The sequence below is a fragment of the Equus caballus genome, chromosome 1 (genome assembly GCF_041296265.1).
Source record: "Equus caballus isolate H_3958 breed thoroughbred chromosome 1, TB-T2T, whole genome shotgun sequence".
In the NCBI taxonomy this organism is placed as follows: Eukaryota; Metazoa; Chordata; class Mammalia; order Perissodactyla; family Equidae; genus Equus; species Equus caballus.
Window position 1 is genome coordinate 125,057,089 of NC_091684.1, and position 20,310 is coordinate 125,077,398.

Below are 20,310 nucleotides of genomic sequence, written 5' to 3' on the forward strand. Positions count from 1 at the left end.
GGGCCAGGCACCAGAAAGATCAAGACTTGATTAGAAACTTGGAACTTTCAGGCCCAACTTACCCAGCCTCTGGGGAGGGGAGAGGTGCTGGAGATTGAGTTCATCACCAATGGCCACAATCATGCCTATGAAATTAAACCTCCATAAAACTTCCTAAGTGATGGAGTTCTGGAAGCTACTGGGTTGGTAAATGCATCCACATGCCAAGAGGGTTGCTCACCTCAATTCCACAGGTTTCTCCCAAGCACCTTTACTTGGAATCCTTCCAGACCTTGCCCTATGTACCCCCTCAGCTGGCTGTTCATTTGTATCCTTTAAAATAAACCAATAAGTATAGTGCTTTCCTTAGTTCTGTGAGCTATTCTAGCAAATTATTGAAACTGAAGAGGGGGTTGTGAAAACTTCCAACTTTGTAGACACATCAGACAGAAGTGTGTGTAACCTGGGGACCCGATACTTGCAACTGGTATCTGAAGTGGGAGCAGTCCTATGGGACTGAGCCCTTAAACCTGTGGAGTTTGTGCTAACTCCAGGTAGATTTTGTCAGAAGTGAATTGAATTGTAGGATACCAGCTGGTGCCAGTGAGTTGGGGAACTGGTTGGTGTGAGAAGGAGAAAAAACATTTATTAGTGGTGGCAGAATTTCATAGAACCAGCCTCTCTTTACCTTTCTTCCATAGTAACCAATGGCTCCTAGCAAGGGTGAGAGTGCAGCCATAATAGAGACAAAGTTCTGCACAGATATATGTACACAGGTCTCACAAGTACCATCTCCAACACAATTTGGCCATCAACCAGTGAACCATGTAATAAGCCAAAATGAGCAAATCACCACCCAAATCTGAGTTCTAGGCAGTTCAAAGGCAGAAAGGCCTGGGTTTTGATAATGCCTCTTCAATACAAATGTGGGCCTTCTGGACAAATCTGTGATTGAATTACTCACCTAACTGAGAAAACTAGTATGAGTTCTTGAAAAAGATCGTAAAGTGGTGACACACTACTTTGGGCCTCTGCACCAGTTGGAATTGTTATAGTTACAGGTGACAAAAAAGCCAACTTCAGAATGGCTAAAGCAAAAGATCATATGAGCTACAAGTCTTGGGATAGATAAAATGATGTGGCAGATTGTATTTTCCAAATTTGGCTGCACCAATACAGTCTATCCCATAAGCTCTTCTTATCATGTGACACGGACACTCCTCCATTAGAAGGTTCCTTCCCCTGAATTTTGGAGGGCCTGTGACATAAAGTTACAGATTGATGTAACTCCTCAGTCATTTCAGCCCCTCAGCTCCTTGGTTCTCCATAGCCCCGCCATCAGACTTGTAAGTGAGCAAGCCTCACATGACTCTAGCTTCCAGCCTTTGAGCAGCCCTGATGATTCCAAGTGAAGCAGAAACAAGCTGGCTCTTTCAAATCCTACAAAGATGGCAGAGTTAAGAAAACAAAATAATCTTTGTTGTTGCTTTAACTATGTTTTGGGGTGACGTTATTCAGTCATTGTAACAGGGCTAGATGATGCTATCAAGATCCTTCCCTAGGCTCTGGTTCCTCTAGGTTCAGGCCCCACTCTCAGGCTCCTAGTAACAGCATGCAGCAGCTTGGGCTTTCCTCATTACCCTGGTCTAGTGGAGGAACTTCATTGCAAAAACACCTCAACAACAGTTGGTGCTGGTCATCCTGACTTGAATTGTGTGCCATTCTTTAATTGTTCCTTGACAGTCTTACCTCCTTCTCCCAATTCTGAGGTGGTGGGATGTGACATCCTGGGAAGTACACAGTGGGGGAAGGGTGGTTATTCCAAATCAAAATGAGGCCATTGCTTCCATAAAAAATGAAGAGCAAAATCAATAAATGCTTACTAGAATCTTCTCTATACCACCTCTTCTGGTATCCAGAGGATGGGTATCTAGGGCTCTCATGACTTTCTTGAACTTTCTGGAACTCCTCTGCCTTCAAGGGTCTCAAATAGCCCTCCCACGTTCCTAACCTGCCTAACTCCTGCCCCTTTAATAGTAGCCATACTCAGGACCACTGTTTAGAAGTGTCCAAGAATATACTGATCTACCCAAGTGGTATCACCTTAAGGCTGAAGGCTTTCTGTCTTGGTGCAAACTAACAGTGGTAGGGAGGGGTTCCTTATGTTTATATTAAGGGTAGGAGAATGAGGGGTGGGTGGTTTTGAGTATTCCTTCAGACACCAAAGGATCTGCCTGCTCAGAGAAGTCTGAGGACCACTTCTCTAACCAGGAAAGGTCTGCATGAAAATAGCCCTTTTTTCTTAGTAAACAATGTATGGATGAGACCAACATTGAAACTGACATTCAGAAAATACTGATCTCATGTTCATGATTTTAATCCTCAAGAGGAAAAAAATTATTTGACTTCTGGTTCAGTGAGTTTACAGCACTGTGATTAATACAGAGATTAACCTTAAAAAAGGCATCTAATATTACATTAGCATTGGTTTTGACCTTTGAGAAAATATGAATGTCTAGACAGATATCCCTGAAGCAGGAGACAGAATGATGGCTTTATAAAATCTAGTATCCAAAGAACTTTATCCTAATTTAGTGTTAATCAATGATCCTTCTGAGTCACACAAAACAAAGCCAGGACATTTTCAAATGTTTCTTCTAGAATGGTAGTTTCTAAGTAGTTTATTCTCTGAATATTTTTCTCTTTCATTTAATTTATCAACTTATTATTTTTTAAAGCCGAAAAATAATCAGTTGTGTTCCAATAAATCTCAAAAGGAAACAAAAGAGCAGATGACAAAAACTTTATGGATTTCTGCAACAACATTCCACTTAATGTGTCTCTAAGTGTAAAGAAATAGTAAAAATCTGCATTATCAATTGATGAAACAATCTTTCGCCAACCCATGTGTACTGCCTCGTAGAGCTCCATGGAGGAGCGCCCCATGGAAGACTGCCCCAAGGAGTAGTGCCCTATGGAGCAGTGCTCCATGGAGGAGTGTCCCATTGAGGAGAGCCCCATGGAGGGTGCCCCATGGAGAAGCGCCCCATGAAGGGTGCCCCATGGAGGAGTGCCCCATGGAAGAGCGTCCCATGGAGGGGTGTCCTGGAGACTATGTCTCTGCTCAATGAGGGAATGCAACATTGGCATACTTTCCATCCAGAAAATAAGTCTCTCCAAAGATAGCAAAATAAAACCCTATTCTCCCTGTGTTGTGCAGCACAGAAGATCCCAATGGAGAAAGGAGTGATACCACTATCTTCAAAAAGAGAGCAATGGGCTTCCAGTGGCCAACATGACAACAACCACCCAAATCCAAATCTTCCCACACTGTTCACAACAAACTCTACAGATCAACAAGACGTACAAATAAAATCACATACATCCCATGCCTTCAACATAACTAGAAGACAGCACCATAAGCTTCATATTACTCATCAAAAAAGAAATAAACACCAATTCACAGCAAAGCAATCTCTCAAGCTCCTGCCCCAGGCCTTTCCAAAGAGACAGAGGAATCCAGAAAACTCCATGAAAAAGAAAAGAAGTAATAAGCTTCCTAGGGCTGAGGGAAAAACAATAACCAGAAAAAAGAAGTCCAACCTAAACATGAAACAACTAAAATTAATCCTGCTCGATTAGAGCACAGACTATAGAAAAATGATGCAAATGTGCACAGGGCAACAGGCAGAAGCCTTGGAAAGACTCCTTTCTGGGGAATAAGACAGCAGAAAGGAAGGCAGATGTGCCCATAAGAGACTGGAAGGTGAAGGGGAAAAGCAGCAAGAGGAAGAAATGTAGAATCTTATAAGACAAAAAGAACCAAAAATTGGTGGACACTTCCTCACCTGCAAAAAAAAATCATCCGTTAAAGAACTACAGGCCATTGCACTGACCACAGAGGGTGCTCTTGAACTAGGAATCTTCAATTGACCCCAACAGTGCACCCCATCCAAGAAGTGCATAGATGAAGCAGATTTAATCTATATAACGCTTTCATAAGAATAAAAAGGGAATATGAGAATGCAAACACTGACGATGGTAAGGATTTACCCAAAAATCCAAACATGAACTCAAAAAAATTAAAGCTGCATGACAACATTCTATAGTGAATTACATATCCTAAATACGCACTTGACAATAAGAAAAAAACACCTTGAATCAGAAACCCAAATGCTAAGAATATAAATAGACTAAAAAACCTGAAGAAATAAAATGAGGAATCAAAGAAAAAGACTAAATCATGTCCAAAATAAAGATTAAATTACAAGGTATTCCAAAAATATATAGTCAAATGAAAATTTAATAAGAGATACTGAAGAAAGGAGGAGAGCAAACAGGAGAGTAAAAATAAAGTAAATTAAGTAGCAAAATCAGTCAGAGAGAAAGTGGTTGAAATGGAAGGCAAGCCAGGAAGACCCAACATGAACAGATCCATGAAACAATAAAATGTAATGAACGCTTAAAACTATGATCCAAGAAACCTTTCTGGAACTAAAAGAAGACATGATTCTACACATTAGAGGGGCTCACAGTATACGTGGGGAAACTGACACAGAACAATCAACTCCAAGACATGTGTTAGTAAAATTATTAGACTTCAAGATAAATCAGAAATTCCCCCAGACTTCTAAACAAGATGATCAAATAACTTACAAAAGCAAGAGAATTAGGCCTACATCAGACTTCCCAAAAGCAACATACAAATGAGGCAACAAAGAAGCAGCGTTTTCAAGAAAGTCAAAGGAAGTATGTGTGAACCAAGGATTTTATTGGATATGAAGGCAAGCTCTCCTTCAAAGTAAAAGGCTATGGAAAAGACAGTTGTAAACCTGCAAAAACTCAGGGACTACTCTACTTAGGAGCTGTTCTCGAGCTCTTCTAAAAGATTGACTTCATCCATCAAGCGCTAACCAGGGACACTTCAGCAAAAGGACTAATGGTGACTATTTAATATATTTAATTGTAGACCTAAGACAAACAAACATAGGGACAATAGCAGAAGAATAATATTTAAATGTTATATGCTTTGAAAGTAGAAATATTTCAATTAGTAAATAAGTGAAGAAGTAAGAAGGAAAGAGAAAAGCAGAATAAACATATCAATTGTTATATAGGCAATACATAGAAGTCAAAGGATACCCATAAAGGTAGACAAACCAGATACTCAAGATTAAATAAGAAAACGGAGGTCTAAAGTCATTCAATAAAGTATGAGAAAAAAGGTAGTCACTAGAAGAAAAACATAACATTTCTAATTACAAAGAGACATTTTAGAAAATAAAAGAGCAAAAATGGGTAACAGAGAGAAACTTAGCAACTAAAACACAACATACATAGCAATGTAATTAAATCATATGGCAAATGTGTGAGTCAGACCAATAAATGTGAATGGGCTAAACTCACCTATTAAAAGAAAAAAATGCTTTTTCTTTAGATTCACAAGCAAGCCCCAACAATATACTGTATATCAGAGACACACCTAAAAGACAGTCAGTTCACTGAAAAGGACATACAGATGGCAAATAAGGATATACAAAGATGTTTGACATCATTAGCCATTAGGGAAATTCAAATTAAAACTCCAATGATATATCACTATACACCTATAAGAATTACTGAAATTAAAAATCGTGACAATCCTGAATGCTGGAGAGGATGCAGAGAAATCAGATCTCTCACACATTGCTTGCAGGAATGCAAAATGATACAGCCACTCTGGAAAATAATTTAATTTGGCAATTCTTTAAAAACTAACTGTATACTTACCATATGACTCAGTAGTCTCACTCCTGGGCATTCATCCCAGAGAAATGAAAACCTATATTAAAAACCTGAACATAAATGTCATAGTAGCTTTATTCATAATAGCCCCAAACTGGAAATACCATAGATGTTCTTCAGTGGGTGAATTACTAAAGAAACTGTGATACATCCGTGTGTTACATGATACAAACTGCGGTACATACCATGGAATGCAATAAAAAGGAGCAAAATACTCATATATGAAATAACTTGGATGAATCGCTAGGCAATTATGGTGAGTTAAAAAAGCCAGTCCAAAAAGGTCACATATTGTATGATTCCATTTACATAACATTTTTGAAATGATGAAATTTTAGATATGGAAAAGAGATTAGTAGTTACATGGGTTAAGGTGGGGTGGAGGTGGGAGGGAAGTGGTGTGGTTATAAAAGGGCAACATGAGAGATTCTGGTGGTGATGTGATTTTTCTCTATTTTGACTAGTATCAGTGCCAATATCCTGGTGGTGATATTGTGCTACAATTTTTTCAAGAATTTACTATTGAGAGTATCTGGGTAAAGGATACATGAGATCTCTCTGTATTATTTCTTACAACTACGTGTGCATCTACAACTATCTTGAAGGAAAAATTTTAAATGAAAACCAGAAAAAAAAATCTAGAAAAAAATAGAAGTGAGGGGCCAGCCCCATGGCATAGTGGTTAAGTTTGCACACTTCACTTTGGTGGCCAAGGTTCACAGGTTTGGATCCCAGCTGTGGCCCTACACACTGCTCATCAAGCCATGCTACGGCGGCATCGCACATACAAAATAGAGGAAGACTGGCATGGATGTTAGCTCAGAGACAATCTTCCTCAAGCAAAAACAGGAAGATTGGCAACAGATGTTAGCTCAGGACCAATCTTCACACACACACAAAAAAAATAGAGGTGAAGTTTACCTGTTTGGGGGATAGAAAAGACATCTTAAATTCAAAAACAAAAGTAAGGTCACATTCAATATGATTCATAGCTTTGACTACATAATATCTAAAAGTTCCTTGTAAAATTTAAAATAAACTAAAAAACAAAAGTCACAACATACATATCAGAACTGATTCCTTTAAATGTAAAGACAGCTTCCAAAAAATAGGAAAAATTCAAATCTCTCAATAGAAAGACATAGACAAAAGTATGAACAGAAAGTTTACAAAATAAGAAATGCAAACCTCCAATACTTATATAAAAGAGTTTAATCTCATTGGAATTATTTAAAACATAAGATGAATCTACTGTTAGCAGGCCAGATGAACCATGAGTATTTAGAATGTCAGTAATAAGTGTTGGTGAGCCTCAATGAAGTGAGTGGCAGAGCAACATTTCTGGAGGCCAGCTTGTCGATGTGTATCTAGGTTCTTAAAACATCATTCACTTAGCCAGCAATTGTATATCAGGAAATTTATCTTCAATTATCAAGAATGAAACAAAGTTTTATCTGTAAAGATAATCAATACAGCACTGATTATGATAACAAAGAATAGGAAGCAACTGAAATGCTCAACCAAGGTAAAATAGTGATATATCCATATATTGTATGTATAAACATTCTATTTTGGAATAATAATTAATGGACTAGTAAAATGCTCACAATATATTATGAAAAGTAAAAGATAGGACACAACGTGATTAAAAATTTTTGTTAACATATACATATATATCATATGATAGTGAGAGAAAATGTAAGAAAACACACTAAATTAGGATCAGTGGTCATTTCTGGGTAGCAAAATGATGAGTTACTTTTATATTTTATCCTTTTACATATTTTCCTTTAAATGCATATTTAAATAGTCAGAAAAACAGTAATTTTTAAAAATCAAGTAGAAAGTCAACATTTTGCACTGTGTATCACGGGAAGCCACCTTTCATGAAATTATTTTTTATATGAGGTAGATAAAAGTTAATTTGGTACATTTACAATTGCAAAGTAAGAGCTTCATGCAAATAAGTGCCCTACAACAATTAGATGACCATTTTTAATGAGAACACTGTTCTGACCACCAAGCAGCAAGGATCTGACAAGAAGAATGGTCAGAGCTGGAAGAAATGCTGGAACCAGACAGAAATGAGACATGGTTCTTGACCACTAACTATAGAGGCATGTTTTTCTCCATCCAAGAAGATGCATGTGATTCATAAGGCCACCACCAAATGAGCTTGTGGAGGAGAAAACTGGCAGTCTTGCTCCACACTTTCTATGGCCACCATGTTACTGAATACTGTTCTAGCTTTCACCACCACACTCTGCACACAAGCTGCATATATTGCATAGAAGTGTAAGGCCTACTTGAAAAGTTCAGTATGCACATGCATCATCCATGGAGCTGAAACCCAGGCACTGTGCATGTCCAGACACCAGACACTGGGCATGGACACCAACCCTTCTAGTCTGACACACGTCCTGGTTCTTATTTCAAAGAGACCAACCAGTGTTGCTAAATGGCCATGAGAATCCCTACTATCTGGAGTCCAGCCTATGGTGACGAGCAGGTAGAGGGCCAGCATATTGCATTCTTGGCCAAACAAAGAAGAGGTGACTGGGGCATTTGAATGACAGCCTTCTAGCTCTGCAGAAACTGGGAACCTGGTCCAAATGCAGAAGCCCTGGAATTCCTGGGCCAAGTCTGTATCTCCTGTTGCCACCTCGCTCACTTGTCTCTGGGGCACTGTACTCTGAGGCTGAACCCTCACTGAATCTGGAGCAAAGAAGATTTGATGGCAGTGTGAGGTGCGTTATTCTGCTAGGGTGGATGCTACATTGCTACAATGAATGCTGTTTCATTGAGAATTTTGTTTAAGTGACAGTTTTATTTCTTTTATACTCAGCAGAGGCAGATGAGAGCCTAAACAGGACTAAGTTGGCCAATTGCTAAGTTTTGGATCCTGTCCCTTAGCAGCAGGCCAACAATGTGCCCAGAGGCCTACTAAGAGATGCGTGGTCAGTGTCCCTGCAGCTTGCTTTCCAGCCTAGTGCCTTCTTCCCACACCCAAGTCTCCCAGGACTGTTATTCAAATTAAAGTCTCAGCAAAACTGCTAAGTATCAGTAGTTGCTCAAGAGCAGACATGGCCCAGTATAGTAAGTCTGCAAAAGTCAATGCTCTGTTATACACAGACTGATGTTGATCCTCACCTGGGTATGATGGCAAGGGTTCTGTCCCCGAGTCTAGCCCAGGCAAGCAGTGCCCTGCAGAGGCATGGGGCCTGAAGCAGGGACCGCTGCCTCCATGGGCTGCAGGTCGTTCCACCACTCAGCCAGAGCTGCTGTTACAAAGCTTTAGTGAGACTGGTTCTGAGAACCATGGCTATGCATACACCGAGCTGCGAGTTTACAGTCAAGAACTTCAACAGAAATCTTGTTCAACACCAAATGAATGTAAGTTCTTTTTGGCAGCACTGTTTTACAGGAATGACACACCTCTATTCTGTCCACTCACCTGCTGCAACGTACAGTGGTGCCATATAAACACAGCATGCAGGTGGTCAGGACCCCAGAGTGGGCCCAGCTCCCTTGGAGCAAATTCTCCTTTGCAGGAGCAGGACGCCTTGGGGAGCCAAGGCATCAGCTGTGCTCCCCACCCTGGGCCTCATCTCTGTGCTGTCCTGAGAGGTACCCACACATGGAATGCTCATTCCCAGGCTTCCCCCAGTCTTTAATATCCCTGGGCTCTTCGTTTGCTGGGCAATCCAGTAGGGGGATGTCAGAATCTCATTATGCACCATCATCACGAACAGTCAAGAAGCAAGCCCCACTGAAATTTTCAAGAGAACAGCAACATAGATACCCAGCAAGCTCACAACCATTTCCTCACCCCTAGACTCAATCTGAATTATGCAGAATGTCTGAATCATCCTCTGTGTCACGAAGTTAATCCCAGCAATAATTTTTTTCTTTCTTTTGAGGAAGATTAGCCCTGAGCTAACATCCACCACCAATCCTCATCTTTTTGCTGAGGAAGATTGGCCCTGAGCTAACATCTGTGCCCATCTTCCTCTATTTCATATGTAGGATGCCAGCCACAGCGTGGCTTGACAAGTGGTGCATACGCCGGCGCCCGGCACCCAAACCAGTGAACCCTGGGCCACTGAAGCAGAGCGCATGAATTTAACTGCTGTGTCACCAGGCCAGCCCCTCCCAGCAATAAATTTTTAATGTGTTTTTTTCTGAGTTAACTTCACCCACACTAAAGTCTCTCTAATTGCTAAAAACATGCATATTCTACTGCTTAACAGTATACGGTGCTCTTTTTTTTTTTTTTCTTTTAATTAAGTAAGCTTAGGGACTATTTAGACAGAAATTTAAAATGAGTTTTTAAAGTACCTGAAAAATTCCATGAAAGAGAATCCATATCCATGCTGCTCTGCAATTCCTGCACAAACGACATTTGCTGAGGCTCCAATCAATGTTCCATTACCTGGAATCGAAATTTTAAAAGTAAAATAAAATTTCAGTTTATCTCAGTGTTGCCTTCCGGTTGCTTTTGGTCTGTAGCATTCAGATCATCTCATGGGCTTTTGATTTGGTGATTACTTCACAGGCACTAGCAAAGTGGTTGCTTTGCAAATATCTGTAGGAAAAAAAAAACCACTAGCAACCTGAAAATAAATTCACTGCTTGTAAATATAGCAATTCATTTACAGTCAGGATTATGGCTGTTCTATGTGATAGAGGAAAGGAAATGCTAAGGAGAATTGGCAAATCCCTGTGAGACATAGTGGCATATATCTTTTAGAGGAAAATGCAAGTAGGGCCAACAACCAGTGGAGAGGACGTGTGTCTTCTGAGAAGTAGAATGGAATCTCACGACTCCAGGCCCAGACACCCAGCAGGAAATCCTTCTGTGGATGGAAGGATGGATGCAACAACTAGGTTAATAAAATGCCTCTCCAGGCGAGCCTTTTTTTGACAGCACACATGATCTGTATGGGAGACATAACATGCACACACGTACATATGAGTGAGGCCTCTTGCATGGTGAGGGATGTGTCCCAAGCCAGGTCTCAACACAGTGACTCGTTCAGGGAAGGGTGACTTTGCTTAGTAAAGCCCATCAGCTCTTCTGTTGCCAACTGCAAAGGTCAGTGTTCAGGGATGGACACACAACCCAGGCTCAGGTAGTTTAGCTCAGTTCCAATGTGTCATGTCTGCAATAAACCACTGAGGAAGAGACTCTCTCTGTCTCCTGAGGACTGGCGAACTGTGAGACACAAATCTGGAGCTGGCTATGGCATTTCGGCATAAGGAAGCAGCCTTCTGAGACTGAAAAACATTAGTAACAGTAGAGCAGGAGGAAGAGGACCAAAGATGGAGTCTGGTGGCATAAGCAAGACCCTCAATGCTGCCTTTTCAGAGAACCTAGTACTGTGTCCTCTGGAATGCAGAGCATGGAGAAAAGTGTGGAATAAATAACCTCAGAGCAAAGTCACCTGCCAGGTTTCTCCACTGGGGGAGGTCCAAAACACCTGCCCTGTTCCCCAGGAGGGGCCCTGGCAAATGAGCTGTGAGTGCAAATGACACTCAGCTGAACACATGTTCCCCTCCTTCCACTCAGTCCTCACCCTCTCTCTGAAACATACAGGTAGCCAAGACCATCAGGTCTGCAGCCAGGGTCACCCACACAAATGTTCACCAAGGTCACAAGCCAGAGCCTCATCTCTCTCTCTGCCTTTCCTCCACATAAGACTTAGACTGGGAGTTTTTTTCAGCGAAAATCATTGAAACAGCATGCCATCTTGTCCATTTACACACTTGCTCTAAGGATGAAATATATTTGATGCATCAACAATATAAGACTTTAGATCTTAAGAGCTCAATAAAAACTTCCATCACCCACAGCCTGTCGAGCCCAAGTCCTGTGCATACCCTGCCTGCCTAAGGTCGGCCCCACTCTGCTTGTGGTCCCTGTGTTTCTGATGTCTCACTTTTATGACAATTCCCTTATTTCCCAGTGAACTTCAGAGTGTATGGCCCCACCCAGAGTATCAGGAAGGGTGAGGGGAGGGGGGAGGTCAGTGGTGGGGGTTGGGGGGGACCATCACCAAGGGAGAGGGATAGCTGCCCCACAGTGGAAGGAAGGGCATGACAGGCTAACACCCAGACTGCTGTGTGCAAGACAGACTTTAGGGCAGTGACAGAGAACACAGGAAGCATGGGTGGGGGACAGTTCAGGTTATAGGTGATGCTGGCTTATTCCAGGTGGTAGAATGATGCTCCCCCATTACAAAGAAGCCCATATCTTAGTGCTCAGGACCTGTGGTTATGCCATTATGTTACCCTGTATGGCAAAGGGGACTTTGCAGACATAATTCAGGTTATGGACCCTGAAATAGGAGGATTACCCTGGATTATCAGGGTGGGCCCAACTGAGTCACATGAACCCTTAAAAGCACAGAACTTTCTTCGGGTGGGAGCAGAAGAGAATCCTCAGAGGGAGAATAGCAGAGATCCCAGGAGGTGTCGCAGGGAGGGGAGGGTAAGCAAGACTCCAGGGACAGTTGGAGGGATCCCAGGGAAGGGGATCAGAGGGATCCCAGAGGGAGTCAAAGAGATCCAGGAGAGATCCCAGGGAGAGTCAAAGGGATGAGGAGGGGGATCAGAGATATGGAGAGGGTTGAAGAGATGGAGGGATGGGTATCAGAGAGATACAGGGGAAGTGGAGGGATTTCCACCGTGAGCAGGATTCCATATACCATTGCTGGCTCTGAGACTTAGGCCCATGTGCAATGACCAAAGAGGCCTCTAGGAGCTATGGGTAGGCCCTGCTGACAGCCAGCTAGGGAATAAGGATCCAGTCTTCCAGCTGCAAGGAACGGGATTCTGCCAATAACCTGAGTGAGCTTGGAAGCAGACCCAACCCCAGAGCCACAAGAAAGGAGCACAGCCTGAGGACACCTTCATCTTGGCCTCATGAGACTCTAAACAGGGACCTAGCTGAGCCACACTTACCTGATAGGCAAGAACTGTGACACAAAAAATCCTCTGAGTTTGTCTATTTGTTATGACCAGAACTGATTCTGGATTTGCATCTTGATTCTGAGATCTGCCTCTGCCCCCTCCCCAGATTTCCATTAGCTTCTTGCTAACTTTTCAATACTAGGCAGGTTCTCTCTTCTACCCAGCAGACCACTCTCCATGAAAATCAGCTCATATTTTCCAGGGCCTCATGGGGAGCCTGTTTTTGGAGAGACAGGACAGAGGCATCACATGGGAGATGTGCAGCAGGCATGAGATCAGAGAGGCAGAGAGCAAGTGCTCAGGAGGCTGGGGTCACTGGGCCCTGGCCAGGCAGGGCTTCCCTGAGGAAGTCACAGATGACAAGGGGAGTTAGACGGCTCCAAGGAGAATGAAATGGAGCAATTAGCTTCAACAAGGCATGTGGGCCCACGCAGGCTTGGGTGTGGGGTAAGTTCTGCTGGAGAAGGAGTTGAAGGAAAAGACCAGATGTCTGCCGAGTGTCTCCTCGGGGCTAGAAGCATTCGAAGGGTTTGGCATGCCTTTTGTCTTCTTATCTTCACCACGACCCTGGAGGTCCCCAGTGTCCCCCTGAAGAAACTAAGGCACAAATAAGCTGAGCAACACACTGAGTTTTCAGGGCTGTGAAGTGGTGGGCCCAGGACTCGAACCAGAAGTTCTGACTCCAGAGGAAGATAAGAGAGGGTGGGACTGAGGCTGCATGACATAAGCCTAAGGCCCTTCTGCAGACAACCACGAAGAGCATCTGAAGGGTCCCAAACAGGTGGTGATATACAAATTCCACAGCAGTGCTGGCCCTAGACAGCCTCCTCTGGGCGCTGTCTCACTGATGTATCCATCCTATCACCCTGGCAGCCAGCCGGCTCCCACTTTGGTTGAGGGGACCTGCCAATGAGACTCCATACTGTTGCCAAGCCATTCTGTCTGGCGATTATTTCCCAGGGCCTGACAAGACTGTTCCCACAGGGAAGTCCTTGTTTCTTGCATGGCCCTGCCCTGCCAGCCTCCATCATAAAGCACGCACCTCTGCGCCTAGGCAATGTCTACCTGCCAGCCCCCCAAACATTGCTACTCCGGGACTTAACATGGAGACCTCTGCTTCTGGATGACATAGAGCTTAACTCCTGATCCAGGGTCACATTCAGCAACCTGTGTGAGCTCTAAAAATAAAAAGCAACACTTTTCTTCTCTGCTGTGAGGGATTAATGACAGAAAAAATACTCCTTTTTCCAGTTAAAATGGCAGGCAGGCATTGCCTGGATGAAGCATCTCGTCATGCTGCAGTTGGTATGAATTCCTCATCTGCTACAGACCACTTGCCAGAAAACAAGAGGCCATTTCCATTTCCTGTTTCACATTGCCAGGGTGAACTGGCTCAGTGCATTAATGTATTCCTGAGCACTTACGGATTCAGGGAACAGAATGGGGAGGTTTTCAAGGATCTGAGGGAAGGGGTAGCAGCTTGATCTCCTGGGTGCACAACAACTTGAACAGGATGAAGAGGTGTGGGTGAGGTCAGAGGGGTAAAGTGAGGAGCCCCGTGACTCAAATTCTTTTCTTGGAAAGTAGATGAGGCAGAGACATGAGCAACGGCTGGACTGACTTCCTTCATGTAAGGCAGTTGCTCAGCTTTTGATTCCTATCCCCTTCTAGGGACTGCAGTGTGTATGACACTATGGGGACTGCTATTCCCCAAAGCCCTGTCTGCACTAGAATAGGCCCTCACAGCCTGACCTCCCTCCCCTAGACCCACCTGTCAGTCATCCCTTTGCACGAAGTCATTCAGCCTCCTGAAGGCCTGGTAACCTGGGAGATAGAATATTAACTGATTAAGTCTCACTGAGCCCTGTTTCTTTAAGAATGCTTTCAGCTACAGAAACCTGACTAACAGCGGCTTACACACACAGGGAAATCACCTCATCCCATGTAATAAGAAGCTTGAGGGCAGAGGGCTGATGGGTTCAGTGTCTCGCTAAGGTCAGAGGCAGGTCTCCCCAATTCTCTTGGCCTCTCCCTCCAGTCACAGATGGTTTCGTGGCCACATCTAAGGCAGAAGGCATGGAGAACTGGTATGAATACATTTTTATTAGGGGGGCAAAAGCTACATCAAGAGGCTCCCAAACAGATTTCCCTTGTGTCTTATTGGTCAGTAAAATGAGACAAGGAGAGCGTATGAGCTACTAGAGGGAACATTACAATAGACGGAAGCAAAGAGGAGAGTAGGAACGGTGTTGGGTCAGCCAACCAGCAGATCCTGCACAAATGTACTGGGAACAGAGTATGTCAGCTGGTATAGTGGAAAGAACACTAGATTTGGATTCTGAAGATCTCAACTAAAGTCTCAAATCTGCTAAGCTCTGTAACCATAAGTGATCACTGACTATTTCTTTTATATTAAGAGGTTTTTGGTTAGAAGGAAAGGAAGATGCAAAACAAGATGGTGTTGGCAATACAGAGAGTTTATCTCCTGTGACAAACAGTCAGAGATGGAGCAAGTCAGGACTCAGCACCATCATCCAGGACCAGTTATCTCCATCTATGTGCTCTGCCACCAACAACACTCAGACTTGGGCCCATACTCAGGCTGGAATTGGCTCCAGGCATCTCATTAGTACACATCAGTGAGCAGTATCCAGAAAAAGAAGCAGGACTACTCTCTCTCCTAAGGTTTGTACTCAGGACCCAGGGAAATCATTACCAGAAGCCCCTCCCTCCCCCACAGAAGATACCCCTTCATGTCTCCTTGACTCCAAATGGCTTTGGCTTTGGCAAGGGGCAGGAATCCATCTGCCTGTCCCTGCCTTACCATCAGCAGGGAAGACCTACATCTGAATTAAATGAGGACAGTTGCCACCTTCCCTGGGCATCTGACAGGATAGTTGTGGGCTTCACATAAGATTAAGAATGTGAGAGCAGTATTCAGACATCAATGGTTGCTGCAGCAATTTAATAAGATGCTAGCAGGTTTCTAATGGCACCCCACACATGGCATGGGTTCCACATGGCAGTGAGAAAGAGGTCCCAGTGTCACTACTCTGGATCAAGCCTCCTTTCCAGTTTCCATTAACAGAGGAGCAAACAGAGGTTGGGATTTGTATGTGAACAGCTGTTGCCTGTCTCAGCATGTTTGGGTAATCCTGTGTGGAAAGATGATATATGGTTCTAGAGATAGAACAAGAACATTTTTCAAAACTATTCTCTGCCTTGTTGTTGCTGGACATTTTATCAATTTGTAAAGAATCTCCAATCTAATGTTCTGTGTCAGCCAGTCCAAGTTGGATCAAATATGCCATGCTCTCAGACCAGTGATAATGTCCTGCTTGACAGAGAACACAAAAATTAACTCTATGCACTGGCATTCCCTTTGGCAAGTGGAAGAACCACTTGCCACTCAAGACACAAATATGAGCAAAGGAAAGCAACAGGTTTTAATGCAGCCATGTGCTTCCTGGATTGTCCACAGTCCCTAGGTAACTTTGGCAAAGACACAACATGTGCTTGGACCTATAGCAGTCTTCATTTTTATTTGATCTCTATGTTCCACCAGTAGATATTTAAGTTATTTTTAAAGTTTCTTTTTATCCAACTAACACCTGTATATGGCAACAAATAAAATAGAAGAGCTTGATTGTCAAGGAAATTAACAACCACAATGTGTTCCATGAGCAAATCAAGCTTTTGGGGTTGGGCACAGGGTCACTCCAGCTGGGATGCTAACATTTTTGTACCATTTTTTGCTGAACCTGGAATTTCTAACTACCTGTTTTCAACATAAAGAGTTTAGGAGAAGAAACTAGGGAGCTGGACTGCTAGAATTCAATTCCCCGCTCTGGGATTTATTCATTCTGTGACACTGAGCAAGTTTCTAAGCCTCCTTGGAGTTCTAAAATTTCACAAAGATGGCATTAGGCATGTATCCACTCATGTGCTGCTTCTACTCTAGAAAAGTCACTTCTATTATTTCTTGGATAAACTCCTCCCTTCTGTTTCATTCTGTCCTTCCTGAGATTTTTCTAGTAGTTGAATATTGGATTTCCCATATGGAACTTTTATGTATATAACTTTTTTTCCTGCAATTTCTTCTTTGATTTTTGCCTCTAGATTCTGGGTTATTTCCTTGACTTTATTTTTCAGTCAGCCTGTCTATCTATCTATATTTACTTAGTTTAGTAGTTATACATTTAGTTACTGAGAACATTTTTCCTTCTAGTTTTTCCTTTTTAATTATTTTAATTGCAGTTTTATTTTGAGGTAATTGACAACATGCAGTTGTAAGGAATAATATGGAGTGATCCCATGTACCACTTACCAGTTTTCTTCAATAGTAATATAATTCAAAACCCTACTACAATGTCACAGTCAGGATACTGACATTGATACAGTTAAGTTATAGAACATTTTCATCACCAAAATGGTCCTTCCTGTGGCCCTGTTATGGCCACATCAACTACCTTCTACCCTACCCTGTACTTAACTCCTGCCAACAACTAATCTATTCTACATTTCTATAAATTTCTTATTTCAAGAACGTATATAAATGGAATCATGCAGCATGTAACCTTCTGGGATTGACTTTTTCACTCCACATAATTCTCTGAAGATTCATCAAGGCTGTCATGTGTATCAACAGTTCATTTCTTTTGTTAGTGAATAGCCTTCCATGGTAGGGATGTACCGCAGTTTGCTTAATCATTTATTGTTGAAGGACAGCTGGTTTGTTTCTACTTTGTGGCTACTAAAAATAAAGCTTCCATAAACATTTGCGTACAGGTTTTTGGGTGAATATAAATTTTCATTTCTTTAGAATAAATGCCCACTAGTGTAAATGCTGGGTTTTATGGTACTTGCAGGTTTGGTTTCTAAAGACACTTTCAAACTGTTCTCCGGAGTGATGGTGCCATTTTACAGCCGCAAGAAGAATGTATGAGTTATTTAGTTTCCTCACAACCTCATCAATATTTAATGTTGTCACTATTTTTTATGTTAGCCATTCTTATAGGTGAGTGATGATTTCATGGTTTTAATTTGCAGTTTTCTAATGGCTAATAACGTTGAGCATCCTTTCATGTGCTTATTTGTCATGTATATATTCCCATTTACACATAAATTTCAGAATAATCTTGAATATATATACAAGAAATCTCACTGAGATTTTGCTAGGAATTGCATTAAATCTAAAGATTAATTTGGGGACAAGTCACATCTTTACTATGTTGAGTCTTCCAGTCCCTGAACACAGTTATGTCTTCCCACTTATTTGGATTTTCTTAGATTTCTTTTATCAGCATTTTGTAATTTTCAGTATTTAATTTGTTGAGTAATTATAAATAGTACTGTATATTTAATTGTGATATCCACAAGTTCATGGCTAAAATTGATTTTGGTATATTTATCTTGTATCCTGTGACCTTGCTAAAATTATATATTAATTCTAGGGTTTTTAAAAATAGATTCCTTGGAATCTACATAGACAATCGTGTCATCTGCAGTAGGGACAATTCTATTTCTTTCTTTCTAATCTGTATAGCTTTTATTTCTTTTTCTTGCCTTATTGCACTGGCTGGAACTCCCAGCACTATGTTAAATAAGAAAAGCGAAAGCAGACATTCTTGCCTCGTTCTCAATCTTAGGGGGCATTCAGTTTTTCAACAGTAAGTATGATGCTAGTTGTAGGTGTTTTTGTAGATGCTCTTCATCAAGGTAATGGTATGCTGGACATTTTATTTAAAGAACTATAGAGACTGAAGCAGTAATATTTACTCACAGACACACACCCTGAAAAGGACATCATCATTTGTGCCAGGCTGTCACTGCAGGGCCTGGAGACAATCTAATCTGTTCCTGAGCTGGACCTGGCTTTGTTGCATCTTGAGTTGCATTCAATTTGCTAATAGCTGAAAATGTTTTGAGAGAGAGATCAGGAGTTTCTCTGAAACAAGGATATGAACAGGAGAGTCTGGGGTCTCTGTACTGTATAGTCAAGTCTTCAGTTTCCTAAACCACGGGAGCATTCTTACTTTACAGCCTATTGATTGCTGAGGATTCTCTATGTTCTGAAGTTCTGTCCTGGCTTTCTGCCCTTCAAAAGGTGGCTTTTTCCCCTACCCCCTACTCCAGTGCAGTCTGTGAAGTTCCAGCTTGTCTTCAAAGCTTTTCTCTCATTGCTTCTGCAGCATCCCCAGCTTCATTGCACACTCAGTGAAGGCGCTGAGAGATTTCACTCAAGTTTCTTGCGTCACCCCCAGCCAGAGATGACAGCAGCCATGTTCTCCTCTCCCCTCGGAAGGACTTATCACTTTCTGGAATTTACATCATTTAGTCTCTTTGCATCTTTAGCATTCTGATAGGTTTTTTAAAGCTACGATTTTGTAGATCGTGTTTGTTTTGTTTGTTCTCTGTTGTGTAGAGAGCAATGGTCTCTTGCAACCTTATACTTCCTAACTGGATTCAGAAATTCCCTGAAGCAAACTTTGACCAATGAGCACAGGAGACAGCATGGAACAACAGATAAATCTCTCCCTTCCTCCTTCCTTTCCAAAGCACAATGGTTCCATAGGATCTATCTATAAATTGCTCTACCTGAATAAGAACTGGCTTGTTTTCCTTTTGAACCTGTTACTAGCTTAGTAAAGCACCATGCATTTGCCTTTCTCTCCTTCACTGCCTCACCTCACTTCCTCCCTCAGTCTTCCTGCCCGAGATTGCACCTCCCAATAAAGCTTTAGCATGCAAACTTCCTAGCCTGCTAAGGCAGATTTTTCTTAAGATTAATTTGAATTGTTCTTAGCTTTTAGTAAAAAGAGCAACCAAAAGGCATTAGTATCAGACCAGGAAAGATTTTTTTTGTTTCAGACTAACTAGTGAATCACACTCAATTTATATAACAAATGACATTTCACAAACCAACTGAAAACTTCTATTTAAAGTGGTCTTTAAAATGCCAGAACCTGAGGGAATGGGAAATTATGGTTTAATGGGTATGTAGTTTCAGTTTGGGAAGATGAAAAAGTTTTGGAGATAGATGGTGGTGATGGTTGCATAACAATGTGAATGCACTTACTGCCACTGAACTGCACACTTAAAAATGGTTAAAATCATAAGTTTTATGCTATGTGCATTTTGAACAATTTTTTTAAAAATGCCAAACTGAGTCAATGAGAGAGGGTCTCCAATAGAATAAGGGTAGAGTTAACACCCAGCACAACTGGGCATCTGTTATACCACAAACAAGCAACTATCCAATGACCAGAGCAATGAGGTTACAAAGATCCCGAAGCTTAACACCTTTATTGTTCGTTATGGCTGTATCTCTCCTTCCAAAAGGGGCTCAGTCAACAAGTGTTGAATCACAGTTTAGGTTGTCTGCCATATAAATGGTCCATGCTAGCGTCTGTCCTTGACAACCCCCTCCACATTCACTCTACACGTTCTGGGGGACTCAAAACTAGCCCAGGAGGCTTCTCGCCCTGTGAGACCCAGCTCAAACCTCCCTCTCTGAGAGCCCTCCCTGACTTTCCCTCCAGTCTGCAATCTCAAATAAGAACTTGAGGTCTCAGT

At 42.0% G+C, this 20,310-nt stretch overlaps 1 protein-coding gene across 2 annotated transcripts in view; it reads right to left on the minus strand.

Moving 5' to 3' along the window:
* OCA2 (OCA2 melanosomal transmembrane protein) overlaps nucleotides 1-20,310 on the minus strand; it is a 365,906-nt gene that overhangs the window by 74,842 nt on the left and 270,754 nt on the right. For both annotated transcript variants that reach the window (XM_023652076.2, XM_014734075.3), the window contains one exon: nucleotides 10,102-10,195. In XM_023652076.2, coding sequence (XP_023507844.2) covers nucleotides 10,102-10,195 — 94 coding nt within the window. The remainder of the gene's footprint in view (nucleotides 1-10,101; nucleotides 10,196-20,310) is intronic.